Source organism: Hydra vulgaris, chromosome 11 (genome assembly GCF_038396675.1).
Source record: "Hydra vulgaris chromosome 11, alternate assembly HydraT2T_AEP".
NCBI classification, from domain to species: domain Eukaryota; kingdom Metazoa; phylum Cnidaria; class Hydrozoa; order Anthoathecata; family Hydridae; genus Hydra; species Hydra vulgaris.
Window position 1 is genome coordinate 15,289,220 of NC_088930.1, and position 21,912 is coordinate 15,311,131.

The 21,912-nt window shown below is 28.7% G+C and overlaps 1 protein-coding gene across 5 annotated transcripts in view; it reads left to right on the plus strand.

Annotated features, from left to right (window-relative positions):
* LOC100211425 (serine/threonine-protein kinase tousled-like 2) overlaps positions 1–21,493 on the plus strand; it is a 65,360-nt gene extending 43,867 nt beyond the window's left edge. For all 5 annotated transcript variants that reach the window (XM_065810236.1, XM_065810237.1, XM_065810234.1 and 2 more), the window contains 10 exons: positions 928–1,019; positions 2,812–2,857; positions 4,278–4,321; positions 4,432–4,513; positions 8,916–8,936; positions 9,397–9,463; positions 12,162–12,352; positions 12,714–12,767; positions 20,830–20,937; positions 21,064–21,493. In XM_065810236.1, the coding sequence (XP_065666308.1) occupies positions 928–1,019; positions 2,812–2,857; positions 4,278–4,321; positions 4,432–4,513; positions 8,916–8,936; positions 9,397–9,463; positions 12,162–12,352; positions 12,714–12,767; positions 20,830–20,937; positions 21,064–21,267 (909 nt within the window). In that variant the 3' untranslated portion in view covers positions 21,268–21,493. The remainder of the gene's footprint in view (positions 1–927; positions 1,020–2,811; positions 2,858–4,277; positions 4,322–4,431; positions 4,514–8,915; positions 8,937–9,396; positions 9,464–12,161; positions 12,353–12,713; positions 12,768–20,829; positions 20,938–21,063) is intronic.
* Positions 21,494–21,912: the final 419 nt, after the last annotated feature.

Here is a 21,912-nt window from a genome sequence, read left to right on the forward strand (position 1 = left end):
ATTAGACAGCACCTTTTTACATTGAGTTCTAGCAATAATAAATAGGCAGTTGTTCTCAAGAGAGTTGTTCTTTTGAAAAAGGTTAAAAAAGTGATTATGATTAGATATAGCAGCTGCATAAGAAGGTGAAATCCATACATACATACATACATACATACATACATACATACATACATACATACATACATACATACATACATACATACATTTAGTTTGATCACTATAACAAGTACCTCTGCAAATATGATACAGGAAGTTTAAAGAAAAAAATTTTTTTTGCAGCAGTCAGCATACAGCATTTGTATTTTAAAATAAAATAATCAAAATAAATAAAATAATAATATTTTTAAAGTAAAGATCATTGTTATAATTGAAATAGAAAGTCTAAATTACAAAAAAAGTTTTAAGTATTAATTTTATATTATATATTCTATTGGATATAACACTTAGTTTTGTAATATATTGAATTTGTGGAATTTGATCATTCTTATTTGTATATTAGAAAGATAATAAATTTTTTTATAGAATACAAAATAAATTATAAGATTCTAAGAAAATAAATAAATTATAAATTATAAGAATTACACGTTTTGCTGAATAACGAGTTGGTTGTTGTTTATGTTGAAATTATCAAATCAAAATGTAGTTTTTACATATTTTAAAAATACATCAAAGGAACTAAAAATTATGAACCATATGATGAAAATGAATGGTAAAAAAACTGCAAGAAAAACAGTTTCTACTTGATTTTTATGGTTCAAATATATCCTGGGCTTGATTTATTAACTTTATCTATTATTCTAATTGCAATCAACTCTATTGTTGACCTGTACTGAACTCTTTACTACTCAGTTTAGTTTCTTAGTCTATTTTTTAAATTGTTACAAATTATTTTTATTTGGTTCTATTTATTTCATTTATTTTCAGGGATTCGATTTAAAAGAACTTCACTATATAGCATGTAAAGTTCATCAACTAAACAACGACTGGAAAGAAGATAAAAAAGCCAATTATATAAAGTAAGATGTAGTTATATGTTTAGTACTATGGCTAGCAGGGTGTTGCACTATGCAAAAAAAATTTCAAAACCGCCCATATTGTATTTTTTTACCATTTTAGTTTTGTATTTATGTACTTGTGTATAATAACTATTGTAGAGCCCCATCAAAGCTATTGAACATTTAACAGATCCCTGATATTTAAGAAAAAAAGTTTTCCAAAATTATGTTATGTCAAACAAGCAAAATTGAATCAAAATTTTAAAAAAAATTTTAAAAATAAGTTACAGTATTTAACAACGCAAACTATAATTAGTTATGTAGTATTGTTATTGTTATGTTGCAATATTTTTATTAAACAGTGTTCAGACTACAAGAAATAAAAAGAAGAATTTTGAAATATAAATAATAAATAAAAGAATTTTGAAGTTCCTAATAGCAAGCAACATTGGTGCAATATTGGTACAATATTTATCTCAATGTTGGCTAAATGTTGTTAACAATATTTCACCAATATAAAATGTCTATATTTTGATATATATAGCAAATATTGATTTACAATATTTTCTTCATATAAACTGCAATATAATGCCAATATATTTTTTCATCATAATGAAAAAACATTGAAATTAAAAAAAAAGAACACCCTGAGTAGAATTCAAACCCACAACCCTGTGAGCCGCACCTCAAAATTAGTTACCCATAACATTAAAAGGCCTACATTAAGATATCAATGAGGAGAAAAATTAAAGTATTTAAACATTTTTATGCGTGCAAATAAGGTTTTTATTTGTATTTTTTTAAATTATGTAAGTGGCGATGTAATGATAACGTACAGTTGTACGATCATACAAACAATGACCTCCTAGAAATAAAAAATTAAAATTAAAAAAAAAATCTCTCTGAGGAGGACTTGAACCTGCAACACTATCAACTGCGCCTTAAAAGAAGAGCGTTATTTCATACACAGCACTATGCAAATAAATTAATGACTTAACAAATAAAAATTGTGGACAAGTTACTTGATGAAAAGTTCTGGTCAAGAGAAATAAAAGATTATAAAAAAGGAAATCTTCAAGATTTTTAAATTTAACTCTCAACAAGGCATAATTTTAAAAACTTTTTTTAATATTACGGACTTGTCAAATATTCAATAGCTTTGAGGGGGCTCTAAAATAGTTATTAAAATTTGGTAAAATGAAATTTTACATTGCAATTCAATTTGGTCAATTTTGAAATTTTTTTTGCACAGTGGACACCCTTAACTGTGGTATTGTATGAAGATCTTCTACAGCAATCTTCATACAAATCTTTAAAGAATCACACATCTTTGAAGCAATTTTTTTTATTTATGAGAATATAAGTTAAAGCTGCATTTATTTAAAAAAGTAAAATCATATCCTAAAAAATATCTTAGAATGAAGGCATTAATCACAAGCAAACAAGTTAAACTGTTTTGACATTGTTGGTTTAAAATTAAGCAGTATATATTGTTTATTTTACAAAAAAAAATTTAATGGTTTTAATTTTTTTTAACTAATTGAGAAAAAGTTTTTTTGATATTTAGTCTTAAAAATAAATTTTAAAAATATTTCTTTTACTTTTTTCAAAATGTTTTTCTAAAATTAAACCATACTAAAAAAATGATTTTTTTTTCTACTTTTATGATAACATATGAAAATAGTACAATAATTACAGCTCCTTAGTTTATATAAGTTTCAAATTATTTTACTGTTTTCCTAAGAACTTTAGTATAAATAAATGTATGTCTTTATATACTGATATAGGTTGATTAATTAATTTTTCTTTGTAGACATGCAGTTAGAGAATATACCATTCATCGATCATTAAATCACCATGTAAGTTTTATTTGATTTATCTACTCAAATATAATGTGTAATGTGCCTTCACTATGTTTAAGGAGTTTATGTTAGGCCTTACTTGGCTCATAAATGTGTATATATATGCTACATACGAGCAGGTGATGTTTCCTATCTATAATGAAGAGAACTTGCCTAGGAAAAAAGAAAACTCTATTATATTACCTACAATTTAATTATTATAAATTAGATAGTAGTTCTTCTAATAAAAATATCACAAAAAAAAAACAACAGGAAAAGCATTTTGTTGTAAAACTTTGCTTAAGCTCTTCCTAAAGTTTTCCTTAGATTCTTTTTTATTTATCATAAGCTAACCTTACATCTATAATTTGGCATATACCTTAGAACCATTCAGAGATTTTTTTAAACAGTTTTTTTAATCACAGGAATCTAGTTGACTTTTTAATTTTTACATTTCAGAAAATATTGGTATTTCATTCTTCTTTAATACTATAAAGTCAATAAAGACCTTTAGTAACATAAATGCTTTAAGTAAACTTTTGAAAAGGCCAATAACCTGCCAAAAATTAAGTTTATAAATGCAAAATTAATATTTGATTAGATTAAACTGTTTGTACCCGGCTTAGCTATGACATGAACAGAGTTTGTTTTTTTGTGCAGTGCTTGTATGCTTTAATGGTTGTGTTAAAACATGTTTGTCACTAAATGTTCGCTAGACACAACTTAAAGATCACACCACCTTGACAGCATTAGCAGACAAGAAGTATTACTTGCCCACTTTACAGCATTAGACACATTCTTTGTCACTAAAACAAGAAAATCTAATTTTCGCTTTTTACACTGTGGCATTGAAGTAATTGTGGAACATAAACATTTTTCCTAAAAGTATTAAGTTTTTAGTTGTTTTGAGATTTTATAGAAAAGAAAATTATTTGAACAACCTTGAATGACAATTTAAAAATCCTCTAATTCAATCAGAATCAGCCATCAAAAATTTTAACCTTGGTTAAAAAAGTATAAACATTAACAAAACTCCTGTGTTTTATTGCATATTTAAGTTTCAAAATAATTTAAAAAGACTATTTTGCCAATTAGCCTTTTTACAATAAATGGCGAATAAAGCTCATGCAGGATTTCCACATAAACTTTGGGGCCAGCATGCCTGCAATTCAAAAATCAATCCATAGAATCACAGATGTAAACAAAAAAAATTATGGTTTGAGGTTGACACAGTAGTATTTCTAAAACTCTTGCCACTTTTTTAAACAAAGTAGAAAATGAACAATCTCAGTTTGTGTATATGCATTCAGTATGTGCTTTCAGTATCTGCTTTTAGTATCTGCTTTTAGTATCTGCTTTCAGTAACTGCTTTCAGTATGTGCTTTCCGTTTGGTTTCCTCAGTCAATGTCAACATTTTAGTTGTTTTGTTTTTTATAGAGAATTGTTCGACTTCAAGATGTCTTTGAAATTGATTCCAATAGGTTTTCTTATTTTTTATTTACATTTTATTTTTCATTTTTGTGTTCTCTAGTTAAGATTGTAGAAAATTCAAATGGCATTACAAAAAAAAAACAATTTCTTTAATTTTCAGCTTTGTTACAGTGCTAGAATATTGTGATGGTAATGACCTTGACTTTATTCTAAAGCAACATAAAACAATACCTGAAAAAGAGGTGAGGCATCATTTTTTACAATTTATATTATGTTAATAATAATTTTTTTTAAGAAAAACTTTTTTTGTTGAAAAGTTATTTTATTTTGATCCAGTTTTTTGTAACTCTTTACTACTGCAAGGTTGTAGCAACTAATTCACTCTAATTCATTTAATTTAATTCAACTAATTTTTATTTTTTTTAAACATCTTCGCTTCCAACAAGGCTGCAAGCAGCCACTAATTAAAGTTGGAAGTTACTGAAAAAGAAAAGACAAAGATTATAGAGCAAGATAACAATTGACGGACGACTTAAAGGATTGCAAATTGTATGAATTAGGAAAGCAAGATGAAGGAAGCGAATTCCAAAGAGCTGATGTTCGAGGGAAAAAACTAGACGAATAAGCATTTTTGGAGCACTTAGGAACAGTCACAGAAAAAGAATGAGACTTGTTAATTGAATGACGAGTAACACGAGAATGAATTTTAGTAGATGGCACAAGAGACACTAGCTCTTTAGAGCAGTGCCCATTATAATATTTGTAGAAAAGAGAAAGAGAAGCAACATTACGACGATGTGATAATGGTTGGAGGTTGGCTGCAAGAGCAGGTCCAACTATGTTTACAATGCGTTTTTGCACCTTGTCTGAAAGAGAAAGGCCATCATTAGAAGAACCGCCCTAGATATGGAAACAGTATTCCATACAAGGCCGGATTTGGGATTTATAGAGATAGAGAATAGAATCCGAAGTAAGAAAGTGACAAGCTCGATAAAGAGATGCAACCTTAGCAGATGCTAATTTAGCAATGGATTTGATATATGGTTTCCAAGAAAAATTGGAAGTAAGAGTTAATCCTAGAAGATGAAGAGTAGATGACTCATCAAGTACATCACCGTTCATAAATATAGGAAGATCTAAATTATTGTGATAATGATTGGCTGAAAAAAATTGAGTTTTATCTGTATTGAAGTTCACCAGCCACTGTGAGCCCCATGCTGTAGCAGAAGTGAGATCCTTTTTAAGCTCAAACGCCCCCTCCAAGCAATCAGAGAGTCTTAGTTTCTTATCATGACAAGAATAAATGGTAGTATCATCAGCAAACAATGCCACCTTAGATGTGAGAATATCTGGAAGATCGCTAATGTAAATTAAAAAGAGTATACAGCCAAGGATAGAACCTTGAGGAACCCCTGAAGTTACAGAATAAAAAGAAGAGCGCTGTCCATCGAGGACAACTTTTATACTACGATTGGAAAGTAAGGATTCAATGATCCTAAAGATGTTGCTGGATACACCATAAGAAAAAGCTTATGGAGAAGACCAAGATGCCAAACTTTATCAAAAGCTTTTGAAATGTCAAGAGCTATGGCCTTAACCTCTCCACCTTTGTCTAATGCACGGTAAAACCTATCAGTTATTACTGTTAGCAAATCAGCTGTAGAATGAGAAGATCTAAATCCATATTGATGGTCAGAAAGTAAGTTATTAGATTCAAGATGAGAAATTAAGTGTTTGTTAATTAAAGATTCAAAAACCTTGCTTATGATAGGAAGAAAACTAATGGGACGGTAGTTAGAGGAATCAGATCGCTCTCCAGAATTTTTGAAGATAGGGATAACAGATGCCGCTTTCCAGCAGGCTGGAAAACAAGACTGATAAGCACTTGTTGAATAGTTTTGAGAGTATAGACGACAGCTCAGGAGAACACTTCTGCAAGACAGTATCAGGTATGTTGTCCGGGCCACAAGCTGTAGAAGAGTCTAGGCAGGAAATAACTTTAGATACAGAAGCTGGAGTGATATGAATGTCAAGCAATCGATCAAACTGTTTGTTGGCAATATCAGGTAGAACGCAACTAGTGGAATCAAGAGATTATATTGATGAAAAGTTTTTAGCAAACAATTCAGCTTTGTCTTTAGGTGAGGTGACAAAGTCAGACCATACAAGAGAGGTGGAATTAAAGATTTGCCCTTATTATTGATACTATTAAAGATTCTCCAGAAGTCACGAGAGCCTAATTTTTGAGATGAGATACAAGATTTCACTTTAATGCTCACCACTCTGAATGGCCAAGCCATTCAGAGAGGTGAGTCACTGACAACAACTATATTAGCTGATGAATAAAGAGAGATGGCTTGGTCAATATGATCAGAAATAAAATCAAAAAGAGTGCAATCTTGAGATGAAGGAGAGCGATATAGAACAAAGAGAAAGGCAATAGAGTGAAGTGGTGCTAAACGAAAGCACATGAAAGAATAGTCTGTGGATTCAAACCTAGTTTCATGACAAATGGGTGAATTCTTACGAATGTAAATGCCCAGGCTAAGTATGTGACTATTGGAGTCTTTACAAATTAAAGGAAGATAACCATCAACACTAAGATCACAAGATGAGACAGCTGAACTCAAATTAGTCTCACAAAGAGCAAGTAGGTCTGGTGAACTTTGCAAGAGATAAGACTCAACAGAAGAAAAGTTACTTCGAAGACCACGAATATTAGTGAATGATAGGTTTTGAGAACTTGGTGATGACAATGGTTTTTTGTGTTTTATAGCTTTTGGTACTTTATTCATTTTTAAATTAGATTGAAGAACTTGACTCAAAGCATAGATAGTACTCAGAACACTGTTTAATAGCCCAAGCAATTGCCTCATTACTACTAATACAAAGGGCTCCAAATCTGGCCTCCGCAATGCACACCAAAAGTACAAACAGGGACACTATCTATGCGCAACATGGCACTGTTAATATTTTGATATTTTTCAGCTGTTGATGGTATCAGCCTCTCTGAGAGCTACCACAGAGTTCAGGAAACCTGACTACCAGCCGGCCTAAAAACCATAAAACTGAGTTTTAGAGCTGTACCCTCATTAGGAGATAATAGAATGAGTTGCCTAGTCATAAAAACAGAGACACAAGCAAAACCCATGCATTGAGTCAAAATGATCAACATTCTAAACTGGAAACAATGTATTAAAAAATACATTTGCGCCAGCCTAATAGATGAAGAAGGGGTGCGAGGCTGGTCAACATATAGAATCTGTTTACCCCTTAAGTCTTTGCCTAGGAGGCCTTCTACAAGACAGTAGCCGGGTGCATTTAACATCTGCCCAAAATGAGTATTTTTATCGAGACACTATCTCTAACCTTTACTCAACCAAGAGCCCCATTATTTTTATCGAGACACCATCTCTAGCCTTTACTCAACCAAGAGCCCCAAGGCAGGGGGTGTTTTAAGTCGAAGTTGGCATCTCCTAGCCTTTGCCTAAAATGACATATCCTACAAGGCAGCAGGACATGAAGCAGATTGTACTGGGTTACATGTTACCAGTAGTAGGATAACCTGACTATATATTAATTTAATTCAATTATATACATTAATTTTATTCAATTATATACATAATATATAATTTAATATATAAGTAATATAATATATAAATAATATAAATAATTTAATATATAAATAATATTAATAATTTAATATATAAATAATATTAATAATTTAATATATAAATAATATAAATAATTTAATATATGAATAATATAAATAATTTAATATATAAATAATTTAATATATAAATAATATAAATAATTTAATATATAAATAATATAAATAATTTAATATATAAATAATATAAATAATTTAATATATAAATAATATAAATAATTTAATATATAAATAATTTAAATGATTTAATATATAAATTATATAAATAATTTAATAAATAAATTATATCCATAATATATAATTTTATTCAATTATATACATAAATTTAATTCAATTATATACATTAATTTAATTCATCTAATTTATTCGTCCAAAGTTTTTGGTAATTTATTTTTATTATTTATTTTGTTTTATTATTATTGCTTTATTATTATAATTATTATTATTGCTTTATTGTTATAATGTGGTAGTGGTGTAGTGGTAGAGCGCTCGCTTCATGAGCGAGAGGTTCCGAGTTCGATCCCCACCACGTCCCTGGTAGTACCGCGCTCAACTTGTTTCTCCGTGCAGCGGCCTTGTTCGTCAAGGTTCGTGTTTCGGAGTTATAGAGTTGAGAGAGGGTTATAACCACAATTAAGTAGCCTTCTCATCTGTAGTGGCCTTCTGGGCCTTGGGGAGGTGAAATAACAAGAAAAAAGAAAAAAATTCTTAAAGGGTATATTATTATAAAGCATTATTATAATATACTTTTTAGTATTAACATTTTTATTTTTATAAGCATTTTTTTTAATATATATAAATGAGAGAATGGATTTTTGTTACTCTTTGTTGTTTGTAAAATGTAAACTTTAGTGCTTATGTTTTATATTAATTCAACAATTGATATGATGGATATTTGTTACTCATTGTTTTTTGTAAAATGTAAATTTTAATGCTTATGTTTTACATTCATTCAATATTTATTTTAATTTTAGGCTCGAGTTGTAATGATGCAGGTTTGTTTTTTGCTTCACTAGTATATTATTTTTTGTATTATTTAATGAAATTTAAATCATATGAGATGTTCCGTTGATTGGTGGCTCATGATTATATATATATATATATTTCAAATATATTTATGACAATAGAAGTTCTTCTTTTACATTTAATTTAAATAGAGTGTGAAGAGCTGTACTGCATTGAAAAATATTGTTTTTATATTTTTCCATTTTTATTTTTCATTTTATCAAGGAAAATATTCGAAGGAAATAGGATCAATAGTAAAATATTTTGGGAATTTTTCCTTGTAAAAAACAATGGTTTAAAGAAAATTAAAATTCATCGCTTATTTTTTTTTTTCAATCTAAAATTTTGAGCAAACTGCAAAAATACATTTACATTTATATATGTACTACTTAATGTTGCAATTTAAAATGTAGTACTTAATGTTGCAATTTAAAAAATAAATATTTTAAGGTTGTCAGTGCATTAAAATACCTTAATGAACGCAAACCCCCTGTTATTCACTATGATCTTAAACCAGGTAATTCTATTTTACATTATTTACATTATTACTTTTTATATATTTTTCTTATATATTTTTAATAATAAATAATATATTCAAGCTGTAACTGATAATTTAGTGAGTGTACAAAGTATTCTTTGGCAGCTATCTCATTATTTAACATAGTTTTCAAGTTTAGCTTTAAATGAATTCATAATAGCAATAATACTATTAGTTGGTATTTTATTTTAATAAAAAGATATTTTGCTCATTAAAATAAAGTCTGCGTAAAAAACTCATTATTTCACCATTAAATTTTATTTGATGGCTTTTTTGCTGATTGATAATTTATTAGCAATACACTTTTGACTGATTGATATTTAAAATATTTATTGGAGTTGAAATATTCATTTTCAATTCCATTAAATATTTTGTACATCTAAATTAAATCATCTTTAATTCATCTTTTATTCAAAAGTAGTAATCTTATATAATCTTTTTATTTTTATTATTTACCTCCTGAAGGCTGAGACCACTACAGTTAAGGAGGCTACTTCTTTTTATTCTGGTAACAACCATTTTCTCAACCCCATAACACAAACCTTGACAAAGAGGTGCTATGCAGAGAAACGTTAAGTGCAGTGCTAACAGGGGCATGGTGGGGGTTTGATTTTTTGAACTTATTGCTAACAAAGTGAACTCTCTAACACAACACCACTGTGTATTTCTAGTTATGTTGTTTTTTCACAATCATTGTAATCTAGTAGCATGGTACTAAACATTTTTTTAAACAATAAATTTATTTTAAGCTATGGAAACTACTGAGACACAGCAAATTCAATGTAAGGTCTAACAAAAGTTTTTTATATAGTTTTAATAATTCACTATAATTTCCTTTACTTGCTCATAAGGTTATTTGATTTTTCTATTTTATGTATATTTTGAATTAAAAATTTTTTTTGAATTGTTTTTTCCAAAAGGTCTAATTTTCCAAAAGGTCTAATTCCACATTTCTTGAAATTTTAATAGTCGCTAGTAGTTATTGGACTGAATTTTTAGTTTTCCCTAGGTCTATTTTTCCCTAGGTCTATTTTTTCCTAGGTCTATTTTTCCCTAGGTCTATTTTTCCCTAGGTCTATTTTTCCCTAGGTCTATTTTTCCTAGGTCTATTTGCAGGAGTTTACTTCTTGTTACAGAATCTACCCTTAATTATACATTGTGTTATTGACATTACATCATTAAAATATTTGCAAAATTATTAGGAAAATCATTAATGTAATAACAAAAAGTAAAGAACCTATAACAGAACCTTTTGGATTACCACTAAATATATCTTTCTAACATGAGTCTTTTTCTTGTATAATTACTCTTTGTCTTTTGCTTTTTAGAAATGCTTCAATTTGTTTTAACAATTTACCGGAAATCTCATAATCTTCAAAATTTATCTGTAGTATTTTATGGGTACAGAAATACTTTTGCAAAGTTTAAGTAAATCACGTTTTTTTGAAAAGAAATATTTTGAAACTTGCATTTGTTATTTACTATCAGATTCAGGTCATTTGTCATAATTCCGTTTTCACCGTGAAATGATTAAACTAATGATCGATTGCTCACTATTTTTGTATTAATTTTGGATTTTTCTTAGTCAATATCACTAAGTTTTTTTTATAATTTTATCTACCTTTTCTTGATTTCGTTTTGACTTTTAAAATCATTTTGTATTCCTTTACAAGAGATTTTTCCATCCTCACATTTGTTCTTAATGTCATGATTGAGATGTTTAGTAAATGTGTCACACTTACATGAATTATAATAATTTACATAAATTTACATAAATAATTCATAAAATGAATAATGATATACATTTATTGGGCTGATTTGCCATTAAAACACATTTACCAATCCATATTAAAAATAATTGAATAAAATTTTTTTTTCCTACAATAGTGTATAATTCCTCTCTCATTTGGAAAACTTTTATAATTTAAAAAAATTTAGTGACTTAAAATGAAGGCTTTCCAATATTACCCAGAACTTGATGTGTTTTAATTTGGGGCACTTTATTTTCAAGTCAAGAGTGTTAAGCAATTGTTTTTTGGATAATTGAAATGCCTAAAAGAACCATGCAAGAAACATCAAATGAATATTTATCGTATCTTTTGTGTTAAGCATGAGAAACTCATTTTTTATGGGTAGTTGTAAATAATTTTATATATAACTAAAAGAATTACTCATTGCTGAGAATAAATTGATTTTAAAAAATTAAATTTTGAAATAAACTGACAAATGTTAGACGATTTAAAATGATTTACTAAGTGTTTGATGGCCAAGTTTTTCAATAAAAAAAAAAAAAAAAAAAAGTGGTCAAGTTTTGCAATAAAATAAAATATCAAATCTAGTTTGATGGCTAGGTTTTACAATATAAATAAAATAGAAAAAATCTTGCTTAAGTGTTATTGGTTTTTGTTGCAAAAAGTTTTTTAAATTATGCATTTGTTTTAATTAAGATTTTAAGTATAAATCAATGATAAACAGTTAACTTTTTTAATATTATATACAAAATATGATATAAATTAATAAATAATAACAAACATAAAACTTTCTATTAGTGGATCTTATTTCTGTTATTCATTTCATATTAGCTTGTTAGTATTTAAATTACTTTTTCTTATTTTCGATTATTCATAGTTTAACTATTGATTGATTTATTTCATTATTAACAATATTATTTTTTAAGGTAATATTCTTCTTGGAAGTGGTATGGCAAGTTGGGATGTAAAATTAACAGATTTCGGACTAAGTAAAATACTACCTGAAGATACTGAATCAGACAGTATTGATTTAACTTCCCAAGGGGCTGGTACTTATTGGTATTTACCTCCAGAATGTTTTCTTGTCGGAAAAGCACCTCCAAAAATATCATCAAAGGTTTATATTCATTTTTACAAAGTTTTACATTAAAAAAAAATCCATTGCATCATTTTTATCACAACGATATCAATAGCAAAGTTATTGATTCAGAGAAATATTTATATCTTCATTAGATTATTTTTTGGATTGTTTTAATTTTAATAAATGTTTACATTTATTAAAATTATGTTTATTGTAAAAAGTAAGTGTATACCATGTTTCCACTAATATTCTATAACATATAACTTTTAATTTTGAACATAACTCTAACTTTTAAATTTGAAAAACATTTTTTTTTTTTTTTTTTTTTTTGTGATGAAAGTTTATACTAAAAACTAATTATAATAAATTATAATTTCACTTAATAATTATCAATTAGGTTGACGTTTGGTCAGTCGGCATTATTTTTTATCAAGCTTTATATGGTCGGAAGGTAAATTATTTACAATATATTTTCATTAAGTATATTTATACAGGGTGCGGAAAAAGTTCCCGTACAAAAATATAAACAGCAAAAACAGCAAAAGTTTCTGTACAAGACGAGAAACAAATTACACTTTAATTTAAAACAAAATAATATTAAAAAATACTATAAGAATACAAAGGAATACAAAGAATACTAAAAACACACTATATATTGAAAGAAATCACCCAACAAAAAATTTTTTTAATTATACTTTTGTACGGGAACTTTTTCCGCACCCTGTATATTTATGTATATGCATACATACGTACGTACATACATACAAAAATATATATATACAGTATCGGACAAAACGAGTGCAAACAAATAATGCTAATTTAGTTTCTTTATATAAAAGTGCTGCATTTTTTCAATTTAGAGAAATAACTATGTAACTGTTTAGAGACAAAGTTCTTCAAGTTTTATTCATCACAAAGTTCATTATTTGTGCACGAAAATTAATGAATTAATCAAAAGTATTAAAAAAAGTTGATTTCCTTCTGGACAAAACAAGTCCAACTCGACAAAATGTTGACCAAGCTGTATTTTGCTTTCAATATTTCGTGGCGAATCCTTAGCTGTCGATCACAGCTTTGCATCTTCGAGGCATAGATTCGATCAGGTGATCAATGAAACTTTGTGGAATCGCTGCCCAGGCCTTTTGGATTTGTTCAAACAGTTGATCCTTATTACGAACACCTTCACGATTAATTCTGCGGTTGACGATCTCCCACAGGTTCTCGATAGGGTTGAGATCCAGAGATTGAGGCGGCCAATCCATCACCGATAGGTGGTTGTCTTGAAACCGCTGCTTGACTACTTTTGCAGTGTGTTTCGGATCGTTGTCTTGCTGAAAAACCCATTTTATTGGCATATTCCGTTCAGCATGAGGTAACATAACATCTTTCAGGATATTTTTATACATGAAACGGTCCATTATTCCATCGTTTCGATGTATTGGACCTAGACCGTTAGCAGAAAAATAACCCCAGACCATTACATTGCCTCCACCATGCTTCACGGTCTTATGGCAGTAACGTAAATCGAAGCGTTTTCCGGCCGGTCGACGTACACGGCAAATGCCATCGCTTGATGTTGAACTTCGATTCATCACTGAACAGGACTGTTCGCCATTTCTGCAGATTCCATTCAATATGAGATGTAGCAAACAGGAGTCTTTTCTTCTGGTTTTTTAGTGAAATCAGCGGTTTCTTAGCAGGGCGTCGAGAAAACAATCCGGCTTCAACAGCACGTCGTCTGATTGTTCGTTCCGATACAGGCAGCTCTAATTGCTTTTGTATCTCGACTGATGATATCCAGGGGTCCTTCTTGACAGATCTGACGATCATAGAATCCGCTTCCCCGTAGAACGATATTTGGAACATAGTCTTGATACAATCCTTTTTTTCATGCAGTATTTATCACAAATACTTTTTTGTGACATTCCACTTACGTAATCGCCAATAATTTTCTTTCTTAGTTCCAATCCAAGACTGTCGGGAGCTATTTTTGCATTTGAAGTCATAAAAATAATCACACTTCTCAAGGCTTACCGTGCTACATTTACCTTGTGATGATACAATAATGCTCTGTGGAACACAACGTCTTGGTTGGATGTGGACTGTATTGATGTAATGAAACACTTGTTGTATTTCACTTCTTGTATTGATGTTCTTCGATAAAACACTTTGATGAAACTCACTTCGATAAACTGTCTTGATAATACTGACTGATTGACTTTCATATACTGACTGAATTACATGTCGATTTACATGTCTCTTATATAGTAAAATGAACCTGTTCTGGAAGATTCTAGATGCTTCTTTTCGATGCTTCTGGAAGCTTCGGATGCGTCTGGATGCTTCTGAATGTTTCTGGATATTTCTGGATGCTACTGGATGCTTCCAGATGCTTCTTCTGGAAGCTTCTGCATGCTTCTGAAAACTTCTGGAAACTTCTGGATACTTCCTTTAATTATTAAAAAACTTCTGTGACGTTGACACGGACCAGACTTAAGAAAATGAAACAAACCAAAAAAGTTGCACTTGTTTTGTCCGCAGCAAAATGGCACTTGTCAACGAAATTCTGCCTGTGTACTGTCACCTGTCAGCTGATTGCTCATGTCATGGCATGCTATGACTCCAGACTCCTGAACTGTTTGCTGTGGTAGTATAGTTCGTTTTGTTTTTAAGACATGTAAAATTAGGAACACTTTTTAGCATTGTTCGATGTTGGTTGCAAATGTTTTGTCCAATACTGTATATATATATATATATATATATATATATATATATATATATATATATATATATATATATATATATATATATATATATATATATATATATATATATATATATATATATATATATGTATATATATATATATATATATATATATATATATATATATATATATATATATATAGTCCATGACATATCTGATCATCTAAATAATAAGTATTTAACATTAGGAGTTTTTATTGATCTATTTAAACCCTTTGATAATGTAATCCATGGTAATCTGCTAAATAAATGTAAACATTATGGAGTTAGAAACAAAACTATACTCGGTTTAAAGATTGTCTAACAAACAAAAACCAATTTGATTTAATCAAAAGAATTAAATGCTTACTCAACTCTGCATGATTCTATTTTAAGGCTTTTATTGTACATAAATGACCCATATTTATTTTCAAATCTTATAAACTTAATTCTATTTACAGATGACTTCAATCTTATTTATTTATGCAACAATTTAAAAAAAGTGCTAAAAAACAGTTAGATAAATTTAATTAGTGGTTTGTACGTGACAAACTTTCATTAAATATGCATAAAACTAAAATTATTTTGTTCTATAAATTAAACTGATAACATACCATATTTTTATTATAAAATTATTATTAGAAAGAATCATCTTTAAACTTTGTGAGGTTGGATAAATATTTACAATAAAATTTTCATATAAACAAAAGTCTAGAAAAAGTATATCAAAAAATATTTGAATAATTTATAGAGCTGAACTATTTCTAAATTTTAAATCACTAAAATGTTTATATTTTGTTTTTATTAATAATCATACTGTAACATTACTTGAACAAGTACCATTTTTATAAAACTAAAAAAGCTTGTTAAATTGCATTTGGAGCTAATAGTGCAGAACTATGTTTCTGAAAAACACTGGTTTTTAAAACAGCTGTTTTACTGTTTTTTAAGTTAGTAAAAAAATTTTATTTATAGATAAGTAGTCATATTTAATACTAGGATGAGGACCTTTATTAATTTCCGTAATTTTCAACAATAAAATTGAGCAGGGTAGGAAAATTAATAATTATAATCCCCTCTCCCGCTCTTTATTAATTTTCACTTGTTATCAACAACAACAAAAATGTCTCAAAACTAAAAAAAGTTGAAAAAAACTTTATCAGTCACTGATAAGAGTTAAAGATTTCAGTGTAAGCAGGCTTTAAAAATTGATGACCTTTATAAGATATCGTAAATTTCAATTTTTCAAAAATTAGATTTTCATTTATTTTTTATTATAACAGGTGATAAACTAAAAATCCAGACAAAGTTTAAAGGATCATGACTTCCTCATTTTTTAATGTTTTATAAAAGTAAAAAAAGTATTTTATAGAGAATTATTTAATTTATTCAATATAATATTCAATTTGATTCAATCACTCCATTTCATCTGACACGGTCAATCAAACTCTTGGTGCAACTAACTGTTTCTTGGATAACATTAGGATCAACTTTGGTCAAACAATACTTAATTCTTTCTTTAAGTTGTGAAAGTTTTCTTGCTTGCCAATTATTCTTATGCTCAAGACCTTTCAAAATTGACCAAAAATTTTCAATGGGCCTGCATTCAGGTAAATTTGGCGGATTATCTTTTTTTGGTACGATTTCAATATTTTTAGCCTTTAATTATTCCAATACGCTTTTGGCATAATGAGCAGATGCAAGATCTGGCCAGAACACAAAATTATAATTTAAATGATGCTCTTCTATAAACGGGATAAGTCTCTTTTGAACACAATGCTCTAAGTAAATAAACTGGTTGATAGCGTTGCTAGATTCTCAAAAATATGGTTTTGAGGTGCCTTTGGCTGAAATAGCGATCCAGATCATTATTTTTTCTGGAAACTTCTCTTTTTGGCTGTATTTTACATTCGGTAGAGTCAATAAAGTATCACTGGAGTTGTAACAAGCATTTCCATTTATCGAACTGTGATTTAGTAAAATACGGTTCAATGACCCATTCAAAGTCTTGGTAATTTTGGTAAAGCCGACTGCAGCAATTCTTAGCATCATTTGCTCATCTCACTTTGGAATCTTTTGCTTTTTATAACATTTGATAGCAGACTGATTTCTGAGTATTTTATTCACATACGGTTGCAAAATACTGAATTTACAAGCTATTTGCCTCTGTGAAATACTATCTTGATGGTCAAACATGGTTTTAAGCTTAGAAACCTTACTTTTTGGCATTTTTTTGGCTATACGACCACTTCCAGGCTTTCTTTCATGTCCAAATTTGTTTCCAGTGCGTTTTATTATGTCATAAATGGTAGTTCTTGGAATGTTTTCAGCAAGAAAATTCTTTACTGTGTATGTTTTGTCGAGACTTATATTTTCCAAATAAAACTCATACACACGTTTCCGCTGCTCATCTTCGTTTTTTTGGTTCACCTTCATTTTTAAATGATTGATTCAAATACTTTTTATGTTTTTCTAAAAAAAGAATATGTGAGCTAAATAAACATATTTTAATTATTATGTATACTTATTAATTAATTACTTACTTAATATTTTACTTATTTTAATACGAAGCAAAATTAACTTTAACTTTTTCCAGATTTTAAGTTATCACCCGTTAGAATAATATAATAATAATATAAGTTTATGTAAGGATGTTTAAATTATGATGAATCGGCTGTTTCATCATAAAATTCTTAAATGTTGTCAAAATCTTTGGGTAAAAATTTCATTACAACACTTTCGTTAGCAGGGAGTTTAAATCGGTCTTGAGCATCCATGGTGTGTTTAGAATTAGAGATGTTACGAATAGTGATTTTGTTGAATACCGAATATTTGGCAAAGTGCTTGGCTGAAGCATCAAATATTCAGTGACACATAGCTATATTGTTATTACACATCAAATTGTTTTAACTATAGTTATGCATAAAACTATTCTACAAGCTACTCAGAAAATTTACGAAAATAGCCACTTAAGATATATCTTGCATTTCTGATGTTGTTCCAGAAGTTGCTATAGATACATATAGCACAAAGATCTCCTAACTTATTAAAAATTATAATTTTACTACAATCTGACTTAAAGTTTAACTTTAATCCGAATGTCAGTTATACAATTGTCTTTTTTAATAGGAGGCTAAATCAGTGCCAAACAGTTGCAAAAACTGGCATAAGTGCGCCAGTAGAAGTTGCAAACATTGTCATAAGTGCCGAACAGTTGCAAATTGGCAAATTGTAAAGATTGGCATATTTGCAAACCGGCATAAGTGCAAAATTGCCAAGTGTGAAGCAGTTGCAAAAATTGCCATAAGTGCAATACCCTATGCCAATGTTTTAAAATTATTTTGGCACACTTATGCCAGTTTTTGAAAATTTTTTTAGCGTACATATGTCAGTTCGCACATAAGCCAATTTGTGCTTCGCACTTATGACAATTTGCACTTATGCCAGTTCGCACTTATGCCAAATCACACTTATGCCAATTCTTTTGGTACACTTGTGTCGATTTGCAATTATGCCAGTTTTTGTAACTGCTTCACCCCTATGTCAATGTTTGCAAATTCTTTTAGTGCACTTATGCCAGTTTGCACTTATGCTAGTTTTTGCAATTGCTTCGCGCTAATGCCAGTTTGCACTTATGCCAATGTTTGCAAATTCTTTTACTACAGTTCTGCCAATTTGCACTTATGAAATTCCCATTTATTCAGTTGACCCCTTTTTTATTAATGCACGGTTAATCTTTCTCAGTGAAAAGCTACTTGTCATGGATGAACCATCACCCATGTCTATCCAGCAAACATTCTATAGTGAAAGTTCAGTGAATCTAAAAAGGCCTTTTGAGCAGACCACAAAACATTTAAAACCTACCATATTATAATTCCTAAATAAGAAAAATGGTTTAAATTTGTTTTTGAGTTCGTTTTTTAATTAATCTAAAGTTATTTTGCTTTCTTTTAACAATATTTGAAAATATTTTTCATAAATAAAGTCCACAATATTTTCTCAGAATCTTGTGAAATACTTATAACAGATAAGGCTGACATGTAATATAGGCTTTATCTGATATGACATGTAAGGCTGCAATAAATCTTTATATTTAATAGTCAACTCATTTTTGAACCAGTAATCAATATCAGAAAAAATTTGACAACAGATCTAACTTTAAATTCATAAAGTGCTAAAGAGTTAGGTCCAACACATGAAATCAATATGTTAACTGATGTGGCGTTATATATTACAACTAAAATTTTATTTAATAAATTAATTTCCAAAATTACTTTTTGTAACATGTTATGAATCATTCTTTTTTTTAAACTTTCAATAATATTACTAAATTTTTTGATGTGTTCGAAATGCAAGTGCTAAAACAGTTTTTTCTCCCTTTACTTACCTTTATAACCCTTCATTTCCATTTTAGTTAACATTTTACTAGTTACCCTTGTGAATGGTTCAGCAGAATGGTGTTATCACTCATAGTACTGTCTTTTGAACTATTACTTCTGAATTTGTCTACATCAAATGATTGAATATCATTTATTTCAACTTCTGATAGGCTCTGTCAAATTACTGCATTGGCTTTTTTTTCATCGGCATCTCAGAAGACTGCTGAAATTCATAAAAATATTTGTCCAGATTTTTAAATTTAGTGTATTTATGCAATAAGTCAAATATTTTGTCTCAGCCACTTATGATACTTGTCTTCTTCATCCTAGCTACTTGTAATACTTGTTTCCTTATTCATACTTTGTGTCATTTTTTTTTTTTTTTTTTTTTTTTTTTTTTTTGTAATTTACTTCCCCAAGGCCGAGAAGGCCACTATAGATGAAAAGGCTACTCGTGGTTATAAACCTCTCTCAACTCTATAACTCCGAAACACAAACCTTGATGAACAAGGCCGCTTTGCAGAGAAACAAGTTGAGCGCGGTACTACCAGGGACATGGTGGGAATCGAATTCAGAACCGCTTGCTTCTGAAGCGAGAGCTCTACCACTACACCACTACCGCATATTTAAGTAATTTATTCACAAACTTATAACTATTAATTGCAACCTCTACTTTTCTTTGCACTGATTTGTCCAGAATACATGATATCGTCAAACTGATACTTACTATGTGCTTTGTCATAATTTTGAAAGTTTCGTTATTGGTTTATCAATCCCATATTACTATATGTCAACAGTTTAACCCAAGTTATTATATGTCAACAGTTTATCCCATATTATATTCTCATACACACGGTTTCTTGACTTGGAATTGTTGGGAAGGTCATAAATTTGACTGATTTAATTACCCTATGATATTCATATACATCTTAAATAAATTATAGATTTAAAATCATCTAAAAAAAAAGTTTAAATTTAAAAATATACAACAGATAAAAGTTAAAGTTATATGAATTTCAAATACCATGTTTTGTATCAGATTAACTATCAATTTTGTTTGTTTTTTACATTAATTTTTTGTATTTTTTTTTTTTTTTAGGATAACGTTTCTTTTTAAATATTACTTTTTAAATAATCTTTGATCATTCAATATATTATGCTTTTTATTAGTTTTCTACTTGAATGTTTCATAATTTTAAGAGTATTATAGAGGCTGGGGAGAGGTTCCAAAATATTTTTATGACCTTTTTAATTTACATGACCGTAACAAATCTAAAATATTTATAAGGATTTGTATTAAAGTATTATTTTTCGAATATATCACTTAATTAAATCATGAATTTTTGAATTTCAAATATTCAATATCCAAAATTTAATGTTTTTTTATAGCCTTTTGGTCATAACCTTTCTCAAGCAAGCATACTAGAACAAAATACAATACTCAAAGCTACAAACATTGACTTTCCAAGTAAACCAACTGTTAGCCAAGAAGCGAAGGTATTATATTTAAATTTTATTCTATAGAAATATCTACTTCTATTTTTCTATTTGTATTTAATCATACAAATGTTGTTTTACTTGTTTATTTAATTGACCAAATATTTTTATTTTGTACTATTTTAGAACTTTATTCGAAAATGTTTAACTTATAAAAAGGACGATCGTGTCGACGTATTTCAGCTTGCAGAAGATCCGTACCTTAAAGCTAAAAAATCGCAAGCTGAAGCTAAAAAACTTGAACAATTAGGTTCGGGAAGTTTGACCTCGATTAGCATTCCTCGCCCCTTGTCATCAAATAGTTGTGAGGGGCCTTCAATATCAAATTAATCTTTATCAAAATGTTGGTTAGTTAACTGTAAGATTGTATTATGGGACATCGATGGTTTTTTTGCAACTTCGTATCCAGTCCGGAATTATCTCCAGTATTGAAAATGAAATTTTCTTGATAATCTCGTAGAGTAGCAACAAATACCGTTCAAAAATGAATTGGTCACATTGTTAAAAACATTTAGAAAAAATTCAAATTAGAATGAATAGCGTTCTTCAAATGTCAGTGTTGTTTTTTGTTTGTTTTTTTGTTTTTGTTTTTTTCAAATTTTTGTTTTATTATTTTTATTGAAAACCAAATAAGCCCCACAAACAACAAAGCAAATAGCTCCTGTTATTTTATACATTTTAAAATGCCATAGTTTAACTTTTTTGTTGTTTTCCTAAATTTTTTTTGTTGCGTTTTTTGCAGCGATCGATCCGAAATAATTTTGCGCTTCCGATTTCATACTTTGAAATGGAAATAAAACATTGTAAAGATAATTTTTTTAATGTTACAATTAAGTTTCAACAGGTTTTTATTTTTTGATGCCTCATCCTAAATTGTTTACCCGAGTAAATAAGAAATTTTTTGTTTTGATAAATTGAATCAAATATTTAGATGTTTTGGTTCTACTTGGTGCTTTTTTTATTTTCGCTGTCTTT